Source organism: Ochotona princeps, chromosome 5 (genome assembly GCF_030435755.1).
Source record: "Ochotona princeps isolate mOchPri1 chromosome 5, mOchPri1.hap1, whole genome shotgun sequence".
In the NCBI taxonomy this organism is placed as follows: domain Eukaryota; kingdom Metazoa; phylum Chordata; class Mammalia; order Lagomorpha; family Ochotonidae; genus Ochotona; species Ochotona princeps.
In genome coordinates this window covers 12,432,696-12,458,427 of record NC_080836.1, presented here as the reverse complement: position 1 = coordinate 12,458,427, position 25,732 = coordinate 12,432,696, and the positions used below count along the sequence as shown (strand labels likewise).

The 25,732-nt window shown below is 44.5% G+C and overlaps 1 protein-coding gene across 6 annotated transcripts in view; it reads right to left on the bottom strand.

Annotated features, from left to right (window-relative positions):
- Positions 1-25,732, bottom strand: part of C5H2orf76 (chromosome 5 C2orf76 homolog) — a 65,571-nt gene that overhangs the window by 35,855 nt on the left and 3,984 nt on the right. For 2 of the 6 annotated variants that reach the window (XR_009245424.1, XR_009245425.1), the window contains exons 1-2: positions 3,976-4,045; positions 1,354-1,498 (exon numbers count right to left, since the gene is read on the bottom strand). Coding sequence is in view for 4 of the 6 variants with exons in the window: in XM_058664397.1 (XP_058520380.1) it covers positions 1,354-1,498; positions 3,976-4,017 (187 nt within the window). In the remaining 2 variants the exon portion in view is untranslated. Of the gene's footprint in view, positions 1-1,353; positions 1,499-3,975; positions 4,046-7,195; positions 7,250-7,788; positions 7,858-10,211; positions 10,268-25,732 lie in introns of those variants that run through there. The other 4 variants (XM_058664399.1, XM_058664400.1, XM_058664398.1 and 1 more) reach the window with 4 other exon arrangements.

Sequence of the window (25,732 nt, the reverse complement as noted above, 5' to 3'; positions counted from 1 at the left end):
GACACTCAGTGTCCTTTGTCTTTTCTCTAAAAAGTCAGCATTGTTTGTTGAAGATGCTTTAGGAGCGGGAATTCAAAGTCACTTCTTAGAGCAGTTACTCATCCCCTTGGTGTCTCCCTTGTGGATATGAAATATGCATGCTAATAAACTTGATTATTTTCCTCTTTAAATACAAGTTAACAAACTTGTTTTATTTCTCTTGCTAACCTTTCTTGATAGGATGAAGGCAAGAAAAAAAAATTTTTTCCGATCCTCACAAGATTCTCTCAGTATTGGGACTGGTGTGCCAAGATCCCATAGGGGTGCCAGTTCATGTCCTGGCTGATCCACTTCTCATCTAGTTCTCTGCTTGTGGCCTGGGAAAGCAGTACAGGACGGCCCAAAGCCCTGGGATCCTGCACCTGTGTGGCAGACCTGGAGAAGCCTCTGCCTCCTGGCTTCAGACCAACTTAGCTTTGGTTGTTGTGGCCACTTGGGGAGTGAACTAGCAGACAGAAGATCTTTCTCTATTTCCTTCTCTCTGTATATCTACCTTTCCAACAAATATATCTTTTTTTTTTTTACAAAAAAAATCTCTCAGCACTGACAACTTATTTATTTATTTACTTACCTACTTACTTAATTATTTTTTACTAAGTCTATGCATTCTTTTCTGGCTGTTCCTTAGTCACATGGCCCCCATCTCTCAGCCAGTTCTCAGTTCCAATACAGGATTCTTCACAAAAGAATTTTTATACTGCTTGGTAATAAAGCGACAGTACTGGCACAAGCTCCCACTCTCTCTGCCTTCCTCAGAACACAGATTCAGAGCTAGCTGCACTCAGGTCTCCTGAACAGCAATTCCAAAGGTCTCAAATAGTGCTTTCCCTTCTTGCTGTCTCTGAGTATGAACTGAGCAATGCGATTCAGTGAGAAACCCCAGTGGATGCTCCTGGAGGCCTGGGACAGAAACACACCTAGCACTTGACTTACAGTCCAGGTGAGTATCTTTCAAAAACTATTACCTGTAACATTTGTGAGAGATGATGATTGGATGGGCCTTTGACTAAGAGGTTGAGACCCTACCTGGGGTGCCAGCAGCCCATACTGAAGTGCCTGGGTTCAAGCCCTCGCTCTGCTCATCCAGCTGGGCCCCTGCCATGTGTGGGAGGTTCTGGAGTGAGTTCCCAGCTCCTGCTTTGGCTATGGCTGAACCTTGGCCATTCCAGTCATTTGAGGAAAAAGAGAAAAACACCACATGGGAGAGTTTGCTCATTTTCCTTCTCAAATAAATATATATTTTTTAAAAGTTGATGATTATTAATGTCACAGTCAACTTTTAATACTAATAAAACCAAATGTAACATCGCCTACCTTGCTTTAGGAATACTATAAATTCCTTTACAGTTTGGTCCAAGTTAACCCCATGATACACAACAGGTCTGAAGTTGCGGTGTTCAAATGAACGAATGAGACGGACTGTGATGGTCACTTCTTCTGGAGCCATGTGGAGAAATCCCTGCAGCAGAAGATGCAAAAACCTGTCTAAATGAGTTCAGCCCACAATTGCCCACGCCATATTCCGCCCTCAGCCTTCTGCACACCCTGCCCTCCCCTCCATGCTGTATGGCTATCAACAGAGCACCCAAGTGGATCCTGGGTTCCAGGGCACCCAAAAGGAGACCCAGATTATGCCTGTCCACTCGGGGATCCTGGATAGCGCTGTGAGGGTCTCAGAGGTGTGAGTGATAGAAGGCTTACTTGGCACAGAAGTGCCTTGAGGGCAAGCATGTGTGTCCCTTTGTGACCAAATGCAGATTCCGTGGCAGACATGTGATATCACTGGGCCCTGAGAAGGAACTATATTGAGACTGGAATCAACTGTCAACAGACAGCATGTTCAGCTTAGCAATTCTACTGCATTTCAGGACTGATCATTTACTTATACTCCATGTTGTCACTCCCTTCTCATAATCTTCAAGTGGGTGTGGATATTCCATCCTAAAGCTATGTACAAGGCCCATCTGCCAGATGTTAATGTTATCTCATTTTCTGACTAAATCATTTGCTTTAAAAAGAAAAAAATGAGGGGCCAGATTTGGAAAGACTGTATAAATTACCCAAGGTCATGTAGTTGGTAAGTAGTGAAGACAGAAATTCAACAGAAAATTAATTTGGGGGCCTAGGTAAGTCTGAACAGTGGAGCAATGTGGCTGGGAGAACCCATGCGATGCCAGGCTGCCTGCTGAGGATCCTAGCTCTCCATCTACTGCTGCTAGGTGGGGAGAGGGTCATGGGCTTGTGGGTGGCCAGTGCACCAATTGGTGTCAGGCTCTGCCCACTGGTCACTTAGCAGCAAGCTCTGGGGTCCTGGTGGTATCAATTACTGCCTAGGGACTTGCATGGATAAGGCCACTGTACATGTAGATGAGGAATGAATCCTGAGGGACACGCAATGACAAAGCCACTGTACTTGCAGGTAAGTGAAGGAACTGAGACCTGGTGGGTTGGAAGGGAGAGACAGTAAGTTCTTTATGGGTCAGACTGATTGACCAACCCACATGAGAGTCCTGGGTTGGGCTTGTTAGCATGGAACATGACTGACCACCACATGCCAGCACACACACAAGCTATGGCTGGGGGTCTATCTGGCAGGGCTAGATCCCAGTACCTGACAGTGAATGTTGGATCAGGGAATGGGTCACACCAGACTGGGCCATGACACCAACTAGCAAGCAAGAGAACCAGGTCTGGGGATGGATTCTGTGGGGGACAAGTAGGCCCAACACTACGGAACTACAAGTCCCACTGGTTAGCTTGAGAGTTGGGTTAGTGATAGGCTGAGCTAAGCATGACTATGTAACTCACCGACACTCACCAGTACTGGGGCTGGGTCTATGCTGCAGCACCCGTATGAGTACCCTAAAACAGGGAGTGGGGCAGGCTGGGCCACACCAACTCATACAAAGGCTGGGACAGATGGGGCAGGCCATGCCAGGTAAGGGCCAAGCACCCACTAACATGTGTGAGATCTGGGTCTGAGAGTGGCATGAATGGGGGAAGCTGGGAAACCCCCTAGTGAATCATAGCTTCCACTGATGAGCATGTAGTTCAGGCCTGGGCGTCGGGCAGGCTTGGCACGGTAGTTCCATCTGTTGGCAAGTGTGTGAGTTAGTTTTGAAAGGGGGTGGACCAGGCGGGGCCGAGCAAACCATACCCCACTGGCAAGTGCAGAAACCAAAATGGAGCGCAGATCATACTGGGCTAGGCTGTCATACCTACTGGTTTGTATGAGCCAGGGATGCAAGCAGACTGAGAAGGGACAGGTTGCAGCACCTGCCAGCGAGAACTTGGACTAGAGGCAGGTAGCCAGGCCAGGCTGTAGCTTCTGAAGGGAAGGGCCAAAACAGGGTAGGGACTATGCCAACTGGGTCAGAGTAACCACTGGTACACACGTAATCTGTGGCTGGGATCAGGCCTGGTTGGTGAACTAAGGGGATGCTCTGGCTGGGTTATGGTGAGCTCGGGGCAGCAGTGGGGGCTGTGGTCTGGTCTGGACATGGCTGCAGTATCTCTTGGCACAGATTTGGACTAGGTCTTGGGTATGCCAGACTGGATTAGACTCCAGCACCACTGGTGATCATGAGAACCAGGGTGGGTGTAGGATGGGCTGGGCTAAGTCTTTGCCCCTGCTGAGCCTTGCTCGAGCTGTGTCTGAGAGTTGACTAGGCTTGGCTGGGCGGTAGCACTCAATACTAAGAACCAGAATGGATGAGGGCCAGTCAGGAAAGGCTACTGTTGCTGCTAGGAAAGGAGGTGGACTAAGCAGGGCTAGCCTATGAACCCATTGGTGTGCGCAAGATCTGGCACTGGGAGAGGTTTTGATGGGGGAGCTTGGGAAACTCCTCTGCTTGGACACAGTTCCTGCAGCTGAGCGCAAGAACCAAGAAAGGGGGCAGCCCAGAACAGGCCAGGTAATGGTACCCACAGGCTTACCTTTGGCTCAGGTCTGGGGTGAGACAGGCTGGGCCAGTTCATATCACCCCCTGGCAAATCTGAGAGCCAGAATGATGTGTGGGTCATGCTGGGTTGGGCCACAATACCAGCTAGTCCACATTAGGGCCAGGACTGGGGGCTGTCCTGACTGGCTGAGCTGTATTCCCCACCAGCATGAGCTCAAATTAGGGAGGGACCAGGCTAGGCCAGGCTACAGCACCCACTGGCAAATGCAGAGATAAGGCAGGCCATACCAGACTGGGCCAGAGCACCCAACCAGCACACGTGAGACCTAGGGGAGAGCAGGCTAATCTGTTAGAGGGTTACAGGGAGCTCCCCTGATGGGCCACTATTCCCACTGGTGAGCGTAAGAGATTTGGATTGGGGCAGACCAGGCTGGGCAGGGCTATAACACCTGTTGGCCTGCATGTAAGCTGAAATCAGGGAGGGACCAGGCTAGACAGACTGTACCTACTAGTACATGCAGAAGTCATAGTGTGTGTAGGTTGACTGGGCTTTGCCGAGGCATCAGCTGGCAGATGCTAGCACAGGGGGAAATTTTGTCAAGCTCAACTACAGTATCACCTGGAGAGTGCAAGCTCCAGGAGTGGGAGTGAGCCCATGAAGAAAATAGTGGGCACCTCCCTCTTGGATTGCCACTCCCACTGGTGAACACAAGAACTAGGACTAGGGGCAGGCATAGTCAAACAGAGAGTGGTACCTGCCAGTACATGTGTGGGCTGGATAGTAGAGTTGGTTGGGTTGACCACTGACATATATGAGAATGTGGGACAGACAGGACCAGTCTGATATACATACTGGCAAGCACAGGAATCAGGGCAGGGGGCAGGCCTGTGAAAGTTATTATGAGTTGCTCCAACTAGGTTACAACTCCCACTGGTTTGTGTGGAGGCCAAGTTTGCAGTGGTCAGGATCAGGCTGGACTGCAACATCCATTCATTTGCATAGAAGACAGTGATGGAAACAAATGACCCAGCAATTACAACTATCAGTGTACGTGAAGACCAATTTGGGTGACAGGCTGTGCCAGACCCTGTACTGACAAGCACACACAAGAATCAGGTAAGGGATCACCTCAGTTGAGATATCTTTGGGAATCCCCCAACTAAACTGCTGAACACAGAACCCCAACCATGGAAAGAATTACAGGTTCCATGGTCTGACTGTGGAGTGCATGTGTCAGAGCTGGGCCTCCTCAGTGGCTTAGTCGAAGCAGTGGACAACATATCCAGAAGCACATGGAGGATATGGCAGTACATTGGAGCCTGCAGAGGACACCTGGTACCATAACAGAAGATGGAGGGCAGAATCAGTCGATCAACTACTCCAGCCAAGACTTGGCAGTGAATACCTGGGCAAGTGGAGTCTCTAAGGTGGACTGTCAGCCAGTAGATTCTGGAGAGATTTCATTGTGATTGGAGTGGCAAGATCGGCAACAATATAGAACTGATGAACTATCAAAATCACTTGAGCAGGACCCTTGGAGCATGCCCCACTCTGGGGACCCTGGGATGGCTGGGAGGCTGTGTGTGGCTTCTCCCCTTATTTTTCCCCTTCCCCCAGATACAGGAAGGAAAGAAGAGAATGGGAAAATAATGGTCTCACCCACTTTCCTCTAGTCCTTGACCCTTCGCACCCTAATCAAATATGTAAAAATTATCAAGACTAAAATATATACAACAAAAAAATTAATTCAACACCCATACTTTGTGATATGTTATAAAAATAATTCCAAAGTTATTTTTTCAGAAAAAAAAATCTGCAAAGTTTCTAAATGTGTTAAAGATACAAGTCTGGTACGATTCTATTTAGTAGTAGCCACTCCAATGCTATTTCCAACTGTACACGTAACTGTTAACCATGTTATACAGTAACAGTCAGTCCTCGTTACCCCTGGGGGCTTGACGGCAGCATCTCCCACAGGTACCAAAATCCATGATGCTCCAGGCCCTTTACAAAAAGGCATAGTGCTTGTACAGCCTCACCTAGCTTCACTGTATTTTTTTTTTTAAACAGCACATCAAAAATTCCTTGTACTGCAATTTACACATTTGAACCCCAGAATATTTAATTCTGTGCCCTAATTATCAGGCTGAGCCAAAACAGACAAAGTTTTCTCTACATTCCTTTCCCACAAGTTACTGTGCATGTCAGTTCTTGGTGATAGATTTCATGCCATTGACTTCAGTTACTAAGATAAATGGGAAAACTTGAAACTTTCTGCAGCTTCTTCTCTGGGTCAAATTAAAAAATACTGAAGGAGAGGGAGTCGTTCAGATACCTTCCAACGACAGATTTCATAAAAATTACTACTGTCACTGCGGGAGGGAGAGACATCACAACTCATCTCCTCAGCTCCCACAATGATCAGTTTGTAATTCTATCTTAGCATAGAAGAGTTTTCTCTATCTTCTACATGAAATTACAAGAACAGTGTGCAAATAAGGTGTATGCTTAACCTGACCCTCTGATAATCCACTTGCATCCTAGCATTCTCAGAAGGTTCCTAGCCACGATACAAGCAAGAACTGTAGCAACACGCTGTTCCTGACTCATTCTGATCCCAATTAAGACCCTGGGTCTGGTGCAACGGCTCAATTGGCTAATCCTCCCCCTTCATGCACTGGGATCCTATAAAGCCACTGGATTGCGTTCTGGATGCTACACTTTCCACCCAGCTCCCTACTTATAGCCTGGGAAAGCAGTGGAAGATGGTTCAAAGCCTTGGACCTTGCACCTGCCTGGGAGATCTGGAAGAGGTTTCTGGCTCCTGGCATTGGCCATTGTGGTTACCTGGGGAATATACCAGCAGATGGAAGATCTTTCTCTCTGTCTCTCCTCTCTGCAACTCTGCCTTTCCAAGAAAAATAAATACATCTTGAAAAACAAAATCACTCCTTGTGCTCTTGTTTAAGCTCAGGGTATCTGCTCTTGAAGAAGCATCTCAGCTGTACCAGTCTCTCTCTCCATTTAGAGAACAATGTCCTCATTTCCATCTTTCTTTAGGCTGTTGTGGTGGACCTTCCAGTTCTGTGGAAGGGAATCTGTTGGCAGGAGTAAGAGCCCAGTTACCAAGGTCCTGGAGAAATAAAAGGCTGAATCCTGAGAATTTCCAACAGTGGACATGCAGAAAGACTCCGGGTCAAGGCTGGGTTAAGCATTTATAGTGGGTCCTTAATAGCCTACTTACAGCTCTTACCTGTTTGGGTGTCAGGGAAAGGAGATCTAGACTCTCTAGTTATTCTAAGGTCACCTGAAAAGAAAGCTAAATCACCCAGAAAGACCCTGAAAAAACCCAGTCTCCAAAACATAGAGGTGAAATGAGCCAACCTAGAGCCAAGATTAAATTCCTCTCCAGAGGTGTTAAATAATTTATAATTCCTAATACTGTATAAATGCTATGCAAATTATTGTTAAATTGTATTTTAGGAAATAATAGCAAGTAGAAAAAGTGTACATATGTGTATGGATGAGACTCTCGCTGTGGTATTTTCCTGTTTAGTTGAGTCCAGGGCTGCTGAACCCAAGATGCAGGATTAATGTATATGGAGGATCGACCGTAATTCTGAAAAGCCACATGGGATGCTACTAAGAATAAGGAAAGACAACTACCCAACTACCCTTGTTAATAACCACAGAAACTCAAAATAACAATGATATCTCTTATTCATCATATTGACAAAGTCTGATGATATCTGATACTGACAGGGCACAGTACAAGAACCCAGTCAGTGCAATGAGTACCCAAATGGGTAATCTACTTTCAAAGACAATCAGACAATACACACATACCTTTCAATCCAGCATTTCATTCAACAGTAGGTATCCTTGGGTATCTCTCACATACGTGTATCAGGACAACTGTAAAAGAACATTAACAGAGTTCATTTAATACACATGCAAAAAAAAAAACCTGGAACAACTAACTGCTTATCAACAAGAAATGAACATGCAAATGATGGCACACTTACACACTGGAATATTACATGCAGAAAAAATGAAGGGTCTACAACTGCATACATCAACATGGCTGAATCTCTAAAACCCTATGCTGAGTGAAAAAAGCGAGTTGTAGGGGTAAATATTTGACCTAGGAGTTAAGATGCTGATTAGACACCCTCAGCCTAGTCCACATGGTCCTGATTGAACATCTAGCTCCAGCTCCTGATTCCAGCTTCCTTCTAATACAGATCCTGGACAGCAATGGTGAAGGTTCAAATAACTGGATTCCTGCCACCCACATGGGAGACCTAGGTTGAGTGCCTGGCATCTGGCTCCAGCCAAGGTCAGTACAGGAATATAGGGAGTGGGGAGTGAACCACTGAATGTAAGATAGTGCATACAGTCGGGGTGTGTGGGTGTGTCTTCTTTACCACCCTGTCCCCGCCTCTGTTTCTCAAATATATCCTCAAAATATTTTGAAAGTTATAGAGCAGAGTTTACTACCGTTTATACAGGTTCACGTACACAGCTCTTAAGCCAGACATACAATTACGCAGCTGGAAAAGAGTACACAGGAGCTCAGTGATACTGCTAATGTTCTTATGTTCTAAGCAGGATGTTAGGCAGATGGACAGTGTGAGTCTGTTATTATTCATGCCTTTCAGTATGTTTCAGATAATTCACAACATCTACAAGCTACATTAATTTGGCCTGGAAAGTGGCATAACCAAGAAATATCATACAACTCTTACACTAAATCTGAGAGCATACCTGACACCTTGCCTATGAAAAGGTCCCAAAGTCTGAATGCTGTTGTAATTAAAGCTGGCATACTGCTTGTATTACGTAGTTTTAAAGAACCTGAAGATGGATTATGCCCCTAAAATAAGGTGAGGATTTTCTTTATAATCTTGTTTAAGGAGCTTAACAAATCCTGTGATAATCTACTTTTTGGTTATTAATATTATTTCTTATTAAGTCTGATTTGCAATGCTCCCCAGAAAATCTGACCCTAAATTCTACCAAATAATAACGGCTCAGCCAACATCTACAAAATAAAATACTGAAATCATTGAAAAAGAATACAGACTACAAAGGAAAGGATATTCTAGAAGCCCCACATTTTAGAAGTGTTGGTAGGTTTGCTAAAGCTAGGGCTACTTCTACCTTCTCTCTCTCTCTCTCTCTCTCTCTTTCTCTCTCTCTGTCTGTCTTTTAAGACTTATTTATTTGTATTGGAAAGGCAGATCATATTTAAGGAGAGAAGGAGAGACAGAGAGAAAAGTCTTTATCCACTGACTCACTCCTCAAAAGGCCGCAAAGGTCAGTGCTGAATCAATCCAAAATCAGAAGCCAGGAGCTTCTTCCAGGTCTCCCAAGCAGGTGCAGGGTCCTAGAGCTTTGGGCTGTCCTCCACTGCTTTTGTAGGTCACAAGCAGGGAACTGGATGGGATATGTGGGATGTGGAACAGCGGGGACACGAATCAGCATCCACATGGGATACTGGCACCATCCAAGGCAAGGATTTATCCACTGAGCCATCACACCAGGCCCCCTTCCCCATCCTCTTAACCCCAACCCAAAGACACTCAACTACAGCTCCTACATCCTCCCACCACCTGTTTAAACCCACACCTTCACCCATCATGCCACAGGGCCCATAGCACAGACCAAGGCTGCAAAGAGCCAAGAGCTAAACATATTATATTACATGTCAGGTCTACCACTTATCTGCAACTAGCTGGTATGTAAAATGAGAACCCCTTAGAAAGTTGCTTAGTGTAAGATGGACATTGGCATAAAGGTTAAAAAGTTGCTTGGGGTTCCCACATCCCGCATCAGAGTGCCTGGGTTTCAGTCCAGTTCTGTAGGAGGGCAGCAAGTGATGGCTCAAGTGCTTGGGTCCCTGCTACTCAGTGTGGGAGACACTGATTGAATGAATATCAGACTCCTATTTTCAACCTAGTCCAGCATGGCTATAGGGGCATTTGAGGAGCAAATCTGCAGATGAAAGAGCTTCTCTCTCTCTTTCTCTCTCTCTCTTTCTCTCTCTCTCAAATAAATATCTTCTTATAAAATAGTGTTCAGTGAATCTTAGAAATTAACATGTTAAACACTTAAGACAGCTCAATAAACAGTGGCTGCATGGAGTAAAATAGGTATGAGCATAAAGAATGGTCAGGCAAGCAGCAGATAAAAATGATCATTCCCAGGAACAATGGACGAACCAAAGAGGCTGGGCAGGCAGCACAAGCACACCTTACGAAACTCACTTATAATGGCAAGTCTGGGGGCTGACCCTGTGGCGCAGCAGGTAAGTCTGTGATCCTGGTACTTGTAGGTTTAAGTTCTGGCTGCCCCACTTCCAATCCAGCTCCTGGGAAAGCACGGCCCATGTCCTTGGGTCTCTGTACCCACATAAGAGTCTTGGCTGAAGTTCCTACATTCAGCATGGCCTAGCCCTGGCCATTGGGAAGATTTTGGGAGTGACCTAGCAGATGGCAGATCTCTCTCTGTCTCGCCCTCTTTTGGTGTATTTCTTTCAAATAAATTTTTTTTTTAAGTGTAGTACTGCTTTCTCACTTCATCAGCAACTATCCAAATGTACTGAAATAGTTGACATTTTCAATTTAAAAACTCCAAATTAGCATTAATATTTACTTTTGGTCAATATGTTGTCATTTTCTTCAGAAGTGGGCAGCAATTTATGCTCAGTGACTAAACAACAGCAACTTGACATGGAACCGTGATCCAATTTGCCTGAGGGACAGTGGCCAGTGCAGCTCATTAGTTTATGGAGGCTGACTCTCCCTGAAAACTGCTATTACAGATTACAGAATCTGACATTTTCCCAGAAGGCTTGACCTACTTAAAAAAAAAAGAAAAGAAAAAGAAACGAAACTGATCAAATTTAAAAGGCATGAGAAACCAACAAGAATCAACTCAGGGATAAATACATTTAAAATTTTCTAGAACATAAAAGATTGAAGTAAATGAAACGAAAGATGCTTTCAAAATACTTTTTCTCTGCTCTTTTCTTGGGAACAGAGGAACTTTAATTTGTATTATTCTCTAAAATGATTTTATTTATTTTTTATTTGAAAGGTAGATTTACACAGAGGAGAGACAGAGACCAATCTTCTGTCCACTGGTTCACTCCCTAAATAGCCACAACTGAGCTGGTCCACATCCAAAGCCAGGAGCTTCTTCCCCACATCTCCCAAGCAAGCACATGGTCTCAAGGCTTTGGGCCATCCTTTGCTGCTTTCCCAGCCCACAAGCAGGGAGTTGGATGGGAAGTGGAACAACCAGGACACCAACTGGCACCCATATGGGATGCTGGTGCTTGCAGGTAGAAGATTAGCCAATTGAGCCATGTGTTGACCCGAAAATAAATACATCTTAACAAAATTTTTTTTATTTTTTTAGAGGGTTGGAGGAAGGGAAGAAGAGGTGAAAAGAGATGAGGAGAGTTGGTGACTGGGGATGAAGAGAGAAAGAAAGCTGCTATCCTTTGTTAGGAAAGTCAGAAGAGAAGAAAGACTGGTGGCACCAATTATTGAAACATTGCAAAGTAAGACACCCAGGAATAACCTGGTAGGATTTCCACAATTTTTCAAAATACAGTAATAAAAATGCTCATGGAAAATCAAGTTACAGCAATTTAAACTGTGCTACTGGTATGGAGTGGACAGAGAAATCCATAATGGCAAACTCAGATTTCCCTAGTCCTAATGAAAACAGGCCATCCATGGAACAAAATAAAATCACAGAGAGGCAAAAACAACAAGAAGAGGTGGGCCTACTTTTTAGAATCTTAAAGTAAGAAATGCTCTAAGCACAAAGAAAGCAGTAATCATCAAATAAAATGGTCAGCACAAGCCAATATCCTAATAGAAATAAGGGTAAAAAATAATTAATGAGCAAGCGGCCAATCTTTTTTAAAGTCAATGTCAAAAGATCCACTTTACTTACAACTAAACAACTGCAATAGAAAGAATATAATATCAAGTTTGCCATCAATTTGTAACATGGAAAAAAATGAGCAAACCTGTTTTGGCAAGGATATTAAAAAAAACAGTATTTTTATAGGTTATTGATAAATACACACAATGGTAAAGTCTTTATGGAGACAGAGCTGGCAACCTGCACCAAAATTCTAAATTTATATACCCTTTGATATCGTAATTTCGCTCCTAACACTTCACCTTGATAATCACATCAAATATTCTTTTCTTTTTTGAGGGGGGGAGGAAGATTATTTTTATTGGAAAGGCAGATTTACAGACAGAAGAAGATTTTTATCTGCTGGTTCACTCTCCAAGTGGCCCCAACAGCCGGAGCTGAATCGATTCAAAGCAAGGAGCTTCTTTCAGGTCTCCTACACAGGTGCAGGGTCCCCAGGCTTTGGGCCGTCCTGTACTGCTTTCCTTGGCCGCAAGCAGGGAGCTTGATGGGAAGTGGAACAGCCAGGATTTGAACCAGCACCCATCTGGGATCCCGGCATTTGCAAAGTGAGGAGTTTGCTACTGATTCATTGCACCAGACCCCTATAATGTCTTTTAAAAAGCTAGTTAAGGACAGGCCTTGGGCCTCCAGGTTAGCGTTCCATACCTAGATCTGGCTGCTGGCCCCAGCTTGCTGCTAACACAGATCTTGGGAGGCATCAGAAATGGCCCATCCACATGAGAGACCTGGACTGAGCTTGCAGCTCCTAACTTCCTCCTGGCCCAGTCCTGGCCAGTGTGGGTATGTGGAGAGTAAATAAGAGGATGGACGCTGTCCTTCTTTCTCTCTGCTCTCTATCTCTATTCATCTCTTCTTCCCTCCTTTCTGCCCTCTCAAGTAAATAAATAAATAAAATTTTAATACAATTAATTGGGTTCCCTAAAAATTGCCTTACCAAAGAGGACAGGGAAATGAGAACAATACTCAAATATGTTATCCCTTCCTTTCTTGTTCAGACCATCCTGAGGGCTGGTGTCAGGATGGGTGTTAGATATCTCCCAAAGGCCCACATGTGAGGGATCTGCTCCCCAAAGTTCTATGTTAATGGCATTAAGGTGGCAGAAGCTTGCTGCAGGTATAGTGTCTGAAGGTGGGGCTTTTAGGAGTGACTGAATCAGACTGGGCAGTTAGAATGCAGTCACGGTTAAATCTTGGAGGCTGCCTTAGACACCACCTGGGGTCAGATAATACATATGATGCCCAGTGCCAGCTCAGGACTCTGCCTACAGGGACACCACCACCAGAGGCCAAGCCAACAGCCAATGCACCTGACAATGAACCTTTGGGCCATGAACCAAGATAAACCACTTTCCTTTTAAGTGGCTTCTCTCAGGGATTTTTTTTTTTAAAGACTAGTTCTGTTTATTTACTCATCTATCTATCCATCCAGCTAGCTAGCCAGCTCCCACATGGGTGACTGGGGCCCAAGCACTTAGGCCATTATTTGCTGTTCTCCCAGGCAGATTAGCAGAAAGCTGCATTGGAAGCAGTGCTGTTGAGAACCGAACTGGCACTCCCAAATGGGAAGCCAGTGTCACAAGCTCTGGCTTAACCCACTGCACCACAATGGCAGCTGCTGTCTCAGAGTATTTTCTTTTAAAAAAGCTGACCACCACAGTCTGCATTGTGAGATTATTAAACCGCTAGAAAGAACAGCACTTTGTAGCAGAACTATCGCTAAAAAGTACTGACAGAATGACTGGATTTAAAAACTGTCATTGTCTGGCTTGGTCTCTCTGCTTCCCAAATCAAATAACAGTCCTTTACACACCTGTCAGAATGGCTAGAAGAAAGCACAATGAGAACTCTAACTGTTGGGGAGAAGGCAGAGAAGTTAGAGCTCCCATGCATTGCTGGTGGGAATGTAAAATAGAAATGACCATGACAAACATGTTTACCATATAACTCAGCAGCTGCATTTTGTACATTAATGCCAGAAAAATGAAAACTCAAGTTTGTTCACAGCATACCCATTGTGCAGTGGGAAGCAACCCAAATACCCATCAAAAGATGAGTGGCCAAACTGCTATACTCATTTCATTAAACCTACTCAGTAATAAAGAGGAATGAAGTACTGATGCTTGAACAATCTGGAAGGAGAATCAAGCTCAGTGGAGGGGGAAAAAGCCATACTCATACTTGTATACTGCCTCTAATTCCATGATAATTTTTTTGTAATGACAAAATTACAGAAACAGGGGGCCAGCACTGTTGACACAGCAGGGCGGGGCCAGGCTGAAGCCAGATACCCAGAATTTCATCCAGGCCTCTCCTGGGGGTGGTCAGAACTCAAGTACCAGAACCATCACCTGCTACCTGCCACGCCAAGGTGGATATTAGCTGGGTTAAAACCAGAGAACCAGGGACGCAAACCAGGCACTGTGATATGGGATGTAGGCATGCCAAGCAGTGACTTCACAACAAAATACCTGTGTGTGTGTGTGTGCGCGCGCGCGCATGCTTGAATGCTCTCTATAATTCTATGCAGTTCTACTCTATGCAGATAAAGATGGGTAACACCACAGGCAAAAATCAGAACACTTCTATCAAAAGAGAGACAGATGCACAGAGAGATCTTCCATCTGCTGGTTCACTTCCCAAATGGCCACAACAGCCAGGCCAGGCCAGAGCCAGACATCAAGAACTCCAACCTGATCTCCCACTTGGGTGACAGGAATCCCAATACTCGACCCATCACCTGCTGCCTCCTTTGGCACATTCATAGCAAGCTGAATCAGAAGCAGAGGTGGAATATGATCCCAGGCACTCCAACATGGGACATAAACATCCCAAGTGGAGGATTAACTCACTATACCACAACAGTCATCCCTATAGTCCCTTTCTTAAAATCCTGAGGAAATGAATACATGAGCATCACAATATAATGACTGTTATTTGCTTTCAAATACCCTGGAAGAGGAAAAACAGTTGTGTGAAACATGTTTCATACACAAATGAAAACAACAATAGTAGGATACTATTAAAACTGTTAAAATATGAAGCATCATTTAAGTGCACAAAAATATACATTTAAGGAAGGTTTTCTGTCATTAAAGTATTTCTTTTTCTTAAAAACGTTTTATTTATTGGAAAGGCAGAATGGCAGAGACAGAGTGAGACTGATCTTGGAGCTGCAGGTTCACTCCCTAGTCACAAAAGCCACGCCCAGGCCGGGATGAAGCCAGGGCTCCCATGTGGGTGGCAGAGGTGCCAGCACTAATGCCACCACACATGGCTGCCTAGGTGATTTAGTAAGGAACGGGAATGGAAGCAGAACAGCCAGGGCTCAAACTGGCACTTCCATACAGAACAAGTTGTGCCACAACACCCACCCCTCACTGAAGCGTTGCTTAACCGACAAAACTGGAATCCATCTACGTGCCTGTCAGTGAAAACTGGCTGTGTAAATTACATCCCAACACACACCCTACAGCCACTGAAGCATGATACAGATCTCTGGATATCAACTTCAAAAGCCAGCTAGGACTTATTCATGGACAGAAAGACAGGCTGGAAATCCACAGGTGTACTGGGTCTCTATACTACGTCATGCAGATACTTTAAGGACACATACACACCGAGACACTGACAACAGCATTCACCACAATGACAGACACTCTTACTGGCCAGAGTAAGCCCATGTGGCTGCCATGAGCAGCAGAAGCCCAAGCATGAGCTGACCATGAGCTTTTTCGGTCGGCTATTTTTCTGGCATATTTATATCTGCTCCTTGATGATGCATATCTCACGCATCAACAAGTTTTACTTCACAAGGTCAGCTATTCCCATTTCTTTTAAGAAAGCCAAGATAACTGGAAAGCAGACAAGAGAGCACTGACTCAACACTGGAGAAGACAGGGAGTGAGGGGGCGCTAAGCCACAGAGCTACCCTCCTGGTAAATACCAAGGGAACCAATCACTCCAAAAGGCAGTCGGCAGTCGCAGGCGGCAGAGGCACATCACAAGCCCAGACAGAGTCTCTACTTGCCCAAGTAACACTCTGTGCCTTCCACACTGGGCACCTCCTTGCGTCTCTGGGACATTTATCAGCAGCACTATCTACCCTCCCAGCCCTGCGGTGACTGCTCCCACAGCTGCTGTCAAGCTTCCACCGCGCCCTCTCAGCCCCAGCTTCCCTCCAAACCCCCTCACCGCCTTCAGCAGGACTCCTCCAAGGCCACCCCTCCGCTCCTTACCCAGTATCCCTCTTTCTGCCACAACACCTGCACTTTAAGGGGTCTGGCCTGCAGGCTTCCTGAGGGGCAGAACGGATAAGCAGATGGAAGAGGGCCAGAATTCTTCCTTTTCCTAAGCAGGTACTGACAGCGATTCTGCACCAATCACACAGGGACCAAGACAATGTATGAGACCTGGGGGGCGGGGAGGGGCGGGAAAAGATCTTATTTCTTCAGAATACAGAAATGCTCTAATGGAAATTAACACACAGTGAAGTATGGATGCAACAGTATGTTTCCGCAGCAGTCAGTTCACTCTGTAATTCCGTATGCGTCTGATTCAGCATGGGACACGCCGTATGTTGGATAATACATTTCATGATGCAGGGTGAGGCTTCTTTGTGAGACTGCCTTAACAGCCTCCTCCCGAGGTCTGCAAACCTCAACGCTACCTCAAAAAAACCTGTTCTGGCCTGGACCTGACCCAGCAGGTTTGGAACAATGAAGCAAAATTGGTGATCCACAAAAACAGAACTCTTAGAAAGAAACAGATACATCCTCATAGGAACTCTCTCCTGGGAAGCTCTCACTTCCCTGGCTAGGCACATTGGGAGGTTGGGCCAGAAACCCCTCATCCTACAGGTGAGGGGCACTTCTTGGGTTCATGTTCCAGCATGGCAGCTGGGTCGGCTGGCTTGTGGGGCAGTGTCCAGACCTGTCACTCGGAGGGACCTTCAGCCTGTGGAAATCCAGCCCAGCTGCTCTGATCCCCATGCTGGCTCCTCTTCCCGGGCAGGTATCCAAGCCAGGGATGTGACCCAGCAGGGGTGGGCACGGCACGGCAAATCCCAGGGCCGGGCTTGCCAGCAGACAGAACATACATCCTCCCCCAAACGCTTGACTTGACACTGATCTCTATCAGCTACAACACCACGCGGGAGCTACAATCACTTCTGGTTACTAGCACCTAACAAGCCAGCTGCAATCGCTGAACAGGCAAATCCACACAGCCCCTGCTGGGAGAAAAGGTGGGGGAGGCAGGCTCCCAAGGAGCCCCTCTGCTCCCAACCTTTTCATCCCACCATCAGGCAATGCACAACCGTGTGTGTGTGTGTGTGTGTGTGTGTGTGTGTGTGTTTGTCGCTGGCCCTTCAACACTGACAGTCAATGCCAACAAACAAAGCTTAAACAAAGCTTATCAAGTATTTACCCAGAAAGGCACATCACAGCCTTCCTTTGTACAGGAGCATCAAACAACTCCTCAGCACTACACCTGGGGGACACTTTCTACAGTTCTATCTTTATTTCAAGATTTAATTATCTGAAAAGTAGAGTTGTAGAGAGATGGAGGGGAAGAGAGGAGGGAGAGAAGGAGAGATCTTCCATCCACTGACTGACTTCCCACATAGCTGCAATGGCTGGAGTTGGTCCAGGTATAGGAGCCTGGAACTCCATTCTGGACTTCTATTTAAAACAATTATGTCAATAAAAAGAAAATTTTAAACATAGACTTTTCTTTTATATGAAAAACAAATCAGCATAGATGACCAAGGATAAAAGCTAAAAAGAGTTTTTCGTAAGGATGAAAAACTTACACTCAATTCATATTTAAGACTGAGTAAAAGGAGACAGTGCTATGGTATAAGCTGCCAACAGCATTAAGCTGTCACTTGTGATGCAGGTATCCCCTCGTATCCCACACAGGCACCGGTTCAAATCCCAGCTGCTCCACTTTCAATCCAGATCCCTGTTGATGAGGGAAGTCCAAGCTACAAGCAGGTCAGGCTGATTCCAATCCTGCAGCCCCTTGCCAACACGGACACACTAAACAAAGCAGGTCAAAAGTCCTGCCTGACAAATATTTGCCTGTGGACAACAGGATTTAGGTTTCGAAAGGGAAGAGTTAGAAAGGGATCCATTTATCCGCCCTGCCTTCAAAGTAGCAAATATCCCTGGACTGCAAGACTTGGTCTCCCTATTTCTACCAAGCCCTTTGTTCACTCAGACTCCTTTTATTACTTAAATAAAACTTCACTTCTTTACTCTCACTGCAGTATCTGGTCTTGTAAATTGATCAACACCAGACTCACTGTACCAGTTTTCCCGTAAAATGAGGAAATGGGAAATGGGCCTGGGAAAACTGCAGAGAACAGCCCAAATCCATGGGCCCCTGAACCCACAGGGAGACCAGATGAAGCTCCTGGCTTCAGCCTGGCTCAGCTCTGGGTGATATTGCTAATTGAGGGAGTGAATCAGTGAATAGGAGCTTGATATTTTCTTTCTCTCTCTCTCTTTCCCCCTTGAAACTCTGCCTTCCAAATAAATTACATAAATCTTTCTTTAAAAGCTGACTAAAAGTAAAATGTTAAGTTAATTTTAATCTACTCTGGTTTACTTCAAAAGTACAATTATTTTTAAATTGTTAGATGAAGAGTGAAATTTTTTCTAAAAATAGAGCTCAGTAATAAATACCAAAAACTGATCATTGTAACAAAGAGGGGGGAAAGCAGAAAAAAAAAAAAAAAAGAAAGAAAAAAAACTCAAAATTTCTTCAAAAGTATATTCTTATAAATAAAAGAAGAGCAGCTGGCACCCCGTGTGGGTGCTGGTTCTAGCCTCAGCTGTTCCATTTCTGATCCAGTTCCCTGCTAAAGTGCCTGAGAAAGTAGATGATGACCAAGTCCTTGGGTCACTGCACCCACATGGGAGACCTGGATGAAGTTCTAGGCTCCAGACCCAGCCCTGCTGTTCCAACTGTCTGGAAAGTGAACCAATGGATAAAAGATTCATCCCTCTCTGTCTGGTCTCTCCCTCTTCCTCTCCTCCTCTCACTCTCTCTCCCACTCCCTCTCTAAATGATGAAAGCACAGTAATCAAAAGACAGAGGGATTGGCACACTGGATTAATAAAAACACGACCCAGGGGCTGGTGTAACTGCATAATTGGCTAATCCTCTGCCTAAAAGTGCCAGCATCTCATACAGGTGCTGGCACATGCCCCAGCTACTCCACTTCTCATCCAGCTAACTGACTATAGCCTGGGAACACAGTGGAGGATGGCCCAAATGCTTGGATCCCTGCACTCATGTGGGAGACCTGGAAGAAGCTCCTGGCTCCTGGCTTCAGATCAGTTCAGCTCTGACCACTGCAACCATTTGGGGAGTGAACCAGTGGATGGATGATCTTTATCTATCTCTATCTCTCTCTCTTTCTCTCTGTAAATCTGCCTTTCCAATAAAAATCAATAAATCTTTGAAAAAGAAAGAGAGAGAAAGAAAAGCCCGACCATACAAAAACAATTCCAAAAGTTCACAGAAAAATTAAAGTGCATTTCATTACAAAAATACCTGAAATCCACGTATTGTTCTTCTACAATACACAGGACTCCCAGTGCGCATGGATTTTAATTTTCTTATTCCAAAATAAACCTCTCTTCTTTTTCGATCTCATTTCCCACCAACTCTGAAGTAGCCTCATATGCTATAATATTAGAAACTTCATCTCAAAGAACAATCTAGGCAACAAGGGGGAAGTCAAGGCATTGAGGGAAGATGTATCTCACTACGAAAGCAAGAGAATGAACAGCAGGAAGTCAAACACTTCCTACACACGTGCACAACAGCACTGTTCACAACAGCCCATGGAGTGAACAGCTCAATGCCCACAAACAGGAATCAACAAGACGCAGCTCGTCCCTGTGAAGCAACAGAAAGTACAAGAAAATGAACACAACGCCGACCAGTGCCACAACACAAACAGACCTCAAAGACATTATGGCAAGTGAAGAAGCCAAGGATGGATGGTCACATGCTGCATGACTCTACTTTCAAGAAGTTTCCGGGCTGGCAAATCCATACAGGCCGAAAAAAAAAACAAACAAACAAACAAAAAAAAAAAACTAGCAGGTGCAGGGACTGAGGAGGGCCCAGAGAGACAAGGGCTTCACTGTTACAGGGTTCCCCTTTGGAGGATAAGCTTGTATAGAGTCACACAGAAGGGCCAGCTGCCACACTCTGTGAATATACTAAATGCTATGAAATTAACCAGACATTTAGAAATGGTTAACGGCTGTTATAGATATCTCAGTCTTATCTCATTAAAAAACAAAAATGGAAAGAGTGGTTTTGTAAACATCAGATAACAAATATTTTAGACCAAGGAGATGACCAGTCAGACATTTTGTTTTACTAATATAATTGGTTTGTGCACATGACACAGCAATCCTAATGTGTGCAAGTGTGTCACAGCAATAAGACGTAAAAAGTAGAAACTGACAGAATTCAAAAGAGAAATAGGTAAATCCACAACAAGTGACAAAATAACAAGGAAGACAAGCAGTAGGCCACAGAACTCAACACCCCGATGAAGCCAACAGCTATAACGGATATTGGTGGAATGTTACCAATCACAGCAGAGGGCACACTCTTTCTAGGGCCCACAAAAAGCACACCAAGACGACCAGATCCTGGGTCACAGGGACAAAAGCATGCCAGATTTAAACAAGTGATAGCATCCAATGTGGTCTCAGATCACAATCAAAAACCAAAACCAGAAAGAGCTCAGAAAGTCTCCAAACACTCAGAAACTAAGCAACAGGCAGCTAAACAAGCCCTGGACAAGCAGGAAGCTTCAAAGGAACTTTACAAGCACACTTGGCTAATAGAAAATGAAAACACAAAGTAACAAACTTTGTGCGCCATCCTTGAGGTTCAGCTAGGAGAAAATTTCAAGTTAGCTATTACGTCAGAAGAAAAAAAGATTAACAGCAACACAAAAACACAAGGGAAAAACAGAACCAATTCAAGCAGAAATAAAATTAAAAACAAATGCATCCTTACCAACTATGTAAACATCATTAAAATTTTTTAAATAAATACAAGGAAAAAAAGAAAATTAAAAACAAAAAGAAATCAATGAAAAGACAGCTGATTATTTGAAAAAAAGTTTTAAAAACCTAATAAATGGGCAAACACTTCACAAAGGAACAAACCCAAATGGCAAATAAACATATGAAAAAATGCTCAAGTTCCCTGGCAATAAGGGAAATCCAAATTAAAACATCAATGAGGTACCACCTAACACCAGTAAGACTGGCCCACATGAATAAAAGCACCAACAACACTTGTTGGCGAGGTTGCGGGGAAAACGGATACCTACTCCACTGCTGGTGGGGCTGCAGGCTGGTACAGCCTCTATGGAAATCAGTATGGAGAATATTCAAACAACTCAAATTCAACATACCGTATGATCCAGCAATAGCACTCCTAGGAATATATCCAGAACAATTGTTTTATGAGAAACCAACATGCACTCCTATGCTCATAGCAGCACAATCAGTAATTGCAAAAACATGGAAGCAACCAAAATGCCCATCAACAGAGGATTGGATAAGAAAGCTATGGTTCATCTACTCCATGGAATACTACTCAGCTATTAAAAAAAACAAAATGCAGTTCTTTGTGGCCAAATGGGCCAAACTGGAAACCATAATGCTAAGGGAAATGAGCCAATCCCAAAAGGTTAAATACCACATGTTTGCCTTAATTTATGATCTTCTGTATAACATGTTATGTTATGAATGTTATATGTTGTGTATAAACTAAAATTGAAGTGTAGGTGCGGTGGTCACAGAAGGTGGCTGGGAACTCGCATTTACTTTTAACATATTGGTTACTCATTACTATGTCAATTAATTCCATAATGATGTAAATTTTTGCTGATGGTATGTTGGAGCTTTCAATTGACTGGGATGATACTCTGCTGGCTCTGTCTTCAGACCAGAGAGGGTATACCTAAGAAGCCGTTGAACTTGACTGGACAATAAGATGCTGGACTCTATGTTTGGTATACGCTTGCAATGGGGGAATCTCAACTGAACTTGAGCTGTGGTTATGCAACAAGGTGGAGGAATCCACCATGGTGGGAGGGTTTGGGGAGGGGTGGGGAGAACCCAAGTACCTATGAAACTGTGTCACATAATACAATGTAATTAATGAAGTAAAATAATAAATAATTAAAAGAAAAAAAAACCTAATAAATGTTAAAAAAAAAAAAACAGTGGGAGAGAGAGGACAGAAATGAAACAGGAACAACCTTAGAGACAGCCCACATGTTAGGAAACCAGGAAGAACAAATTCACAAATATAAATTGTACAACTCGCCTGAAACTGACCATGCCCTCCCTCAGAAACACAAACGGCATTACAACTATTCTGACTGCTAATGACACTGAATTTGCAATATTAAAATTCCCCCAAAAGGAAATCTCCAAGCCCAGAAAATGTCACTACAGAATTCTAGAAAACCCTTGAAGAATTAACACCAGTTCTACATGCATGATCCCTTCCAGTTAAAAGAAAAAGGGGACATTTTCTGATTCATTTTGTAAAACTATTATTTCCACAATTCCAATGACTACAGGCCATAATCCTTATGGATACTGACATAAAAATCCTTTGAAGTGCTTACAAATTAGCAGTATATAAATGTTGAACTCCATGTACAGTTCCTCCATAAAAATTGGAAATATATACGGTCCAGTGCATTAGCCAAGTGGCTAAATTCCTTGCCTTGCACACAACAGGATTCCATGTAGGTACCAGTTCTGATTCCAGCAGCCCCACTTCCCACTCAGCTGCCTCTTGTGGCCTGGGAAAGCAGTGGAGGATGGCTCAAAGCCTTGGGATCCTGCAGCCATGTGGGAGACCCAGAAGAAGCGACTGGCTCCTAGCTTCGTATCAGTTTGACTCCAGCCGTTGCGGCCACTTGGAGAGTGAATCAGCAGACAGAAAATCTTCTCTATCTCTCCTCCTCTCTGTATATCTGCCTTTCCAATAAAAATAATTAAAAAAAAAAAAAGAAACAAATTGGCAATATGTAAAACTAAATATACATTGTGACCAAATGAGTTTTTCCCCTAGGGAAAGCAAGACAAACTAAGTTCAAATACTGGAAAATTAATCAATGTAATCCACCATAAAATCACTTTATCTTATCAGCTGATGTAGAAAAATCAACATGCATTCATAATAAGGACTCTCAGAAGGAAAAAAATAAAAAGGCAAGGGAAAAGGTAACTTGCTCAACTTGACACACAGCATGTACCAAAATAAGCAAAAACTCGCATTTGAGTACAGGCTTGAGTCCTGGCTGTTCTACCTCAGATCTAGCTCTCTGTGAAGGCTCCCGGGAAAGCCGGGGAAGAGGGCCCAGTGCTAAGGCCCTTACACTACGAGCAAAACCTGGATGAGGTTCCAGGCTTCTAGCTTCGCCACGTGAGGAATGAACCAGTGGATAAAAATTCTTCTCTCTCCCCAACCCTTAACTCTGCCTTTCTAATAAATGAATAAATACGTAACAGTGAAAAAGACTTTTTTTTTTCACTTAAGAGCAAGGCAAGGCTATGTGCCCTGACCACATAAGGATCAAAGTTCCAGGAAGTGCAAGAAAGCAGGAAAAGGAAATGAAGAGGACACAAAAAGATATAAAAGTCTCTCAAATAATCTGTTTCTTATATGTTACAAGCTGCATTCTTTTTATTCCTACAAACACACAAAATTGCAGAAATAAAGAAGAAATTGTTGCCAGGCATAGGGCTGAGGAGAGCAGAGAGGGACAGGAGTGAAGTGGCTGCTGTAATAGGCCAGATTTTGTCAATGTTGTCTCAACTCAACTGTATCAGCATAGGTGGACTGCGTTATGTATTAGGTATGCTTTAATACGTGTTATTATTGGGAGAAACTGAATAAGGGTTATCTCTTGATTTTATCTCTTGATTTTTTCAACTGCATGCACATCTACGATTATCTCCAAATAAACATTAGGGGTTTTTGTAGGTGCCATTGCCCTCCAAAGGAATTATCAAAGCATCTGTCATCACATGTTAATATTTCCAATCTTCTCGCTGACAGGTGACAGAAGGGCTCACAGAGAAAACCGACCTGTAGCGACCTAATCCCACCGTATTTAACAAGGACACTTGTCATAGGCAACTCGCTGCCAAGGAAACAAAGGCACAGATGACAGTGCTGACTGAGAAGATAACAGGTATTTCCAGTGAAACTGTACAAGAATTAAAGCACTGGGCTTTATCCTTCATCAGATGCCTCATTATTCCTATGCCTAGAGCCTATTTCTAATCAGCACAGGTACACCTGACCCACATTATGACCAACCCAGGACACTTCCCTACCTCTTACTCCCTGCCCAAACCATCTGGGTCCCAGGGTGCCCAGCCTGCCACCTTAGCTAGGCCGAAACAGGAAGGTATAAAAAGAAAGAAAATGGGGCCTGGCGCGGTGGCCTAGCAGCTAAAGTCCTTGCCTTGAGACCACTGGAATCCTATATGAGCCCTGGTTCTAATCCCGGCGGCCCCACTTCCCATCCAGCTCTCTGCCTGTGGCCTGGGAAGGCAATCGGGGACAGCCCAACACCTTAGGACCCTGCACCCGCGTGGGAGACCTGGAGGAAGTTCCTGGCTCCTGGCTTCTGATTGGCGCAGCACCAGCCACTGCAGTTACTTGGCGGAGTGAATCATCAGATGGAAGATCTTCCTCTCTGTCTCTTCTCCTCTCTGTGAGTTTGACTTTGCAATAAAAATAAACAAATCTTAAAAAAAAAAAAGAAAAGAAAAGAAAAGACACAGATGTAGTCCACACAGGGCCCCCACTCTTCTCTTGCAGGCACCTTCTTGCAATTGAACTTTTATTATGGGCTCCTTAAGAGGACAGGTCAGGAGCTTGCCAAGCACTCCAGCTGTCAGGCCTCCTCTCTCCATAGCTGGGAGCAAAGCCTCTTGCTTGCCCAGGGCCCTCACTAACAAAACAACACCCCTGTTGCCTCCACCACTCCCCCCTTGGGGCCCCCAGACTTGCCAAGTGCCCCTTTCCAGGTTCAAAGGCTCCCAGTCATGCAGTCCCACTCCAAGAAACTGTTACCATAACCCTTACCTTCTAGCAAAAATCTCCCGGAACTGTAGCTCATTTTGTAACGACTGGGTTACTTGTATAAATTAAAGGTTCTGTTTTACGCTGAGAAACCAAATACTGAACTCCTTTTCACTTTTCACGCCCACTGACAAGAAAGGCTTTCAACCTGTTTTTGTTATCTTGTATCTTGCCAGGCTAGCTCTCAACAGGGAGGCCTCGGGGGACCAACAGTGGTGTCCCAGGGATGTGAGGGCAAGCTGAAACAACGGCCTACTGTTTGGCAAGGTTGGTCTCTGATAAATCGGCTGCTCGGGTTGGCTGACTGAAGTTCCCTAACTTCTCTCCATTCCCTGAGGGCCCGTTTCAAATGCCAAGAGTGGTTCAGAGCCTGGAGGCCCTGGCACCTCAGTCCACCTGCATTAAGTCCATGGCTTGGTTCTTTCCTAACAAACTTAGTTCATTTCCAAGCTCATGGCCAATCAGAAGGAAAAAGTCTTCATGGAGAGATAAGTGCTTTTTCTCAAGCACCAAGTGTTCGCTAAATGTTTGACAAATCCCTGCACAGAGATTAAGCAGTGGCCACTACACAGTGACCCCCTATTCTCTCTGCTTTAAGTAGGAGCAGGGACTCAACACAGTGACCTGACAATAATTCTAAATAAAAGAATGACAAGGTGTGACAGAG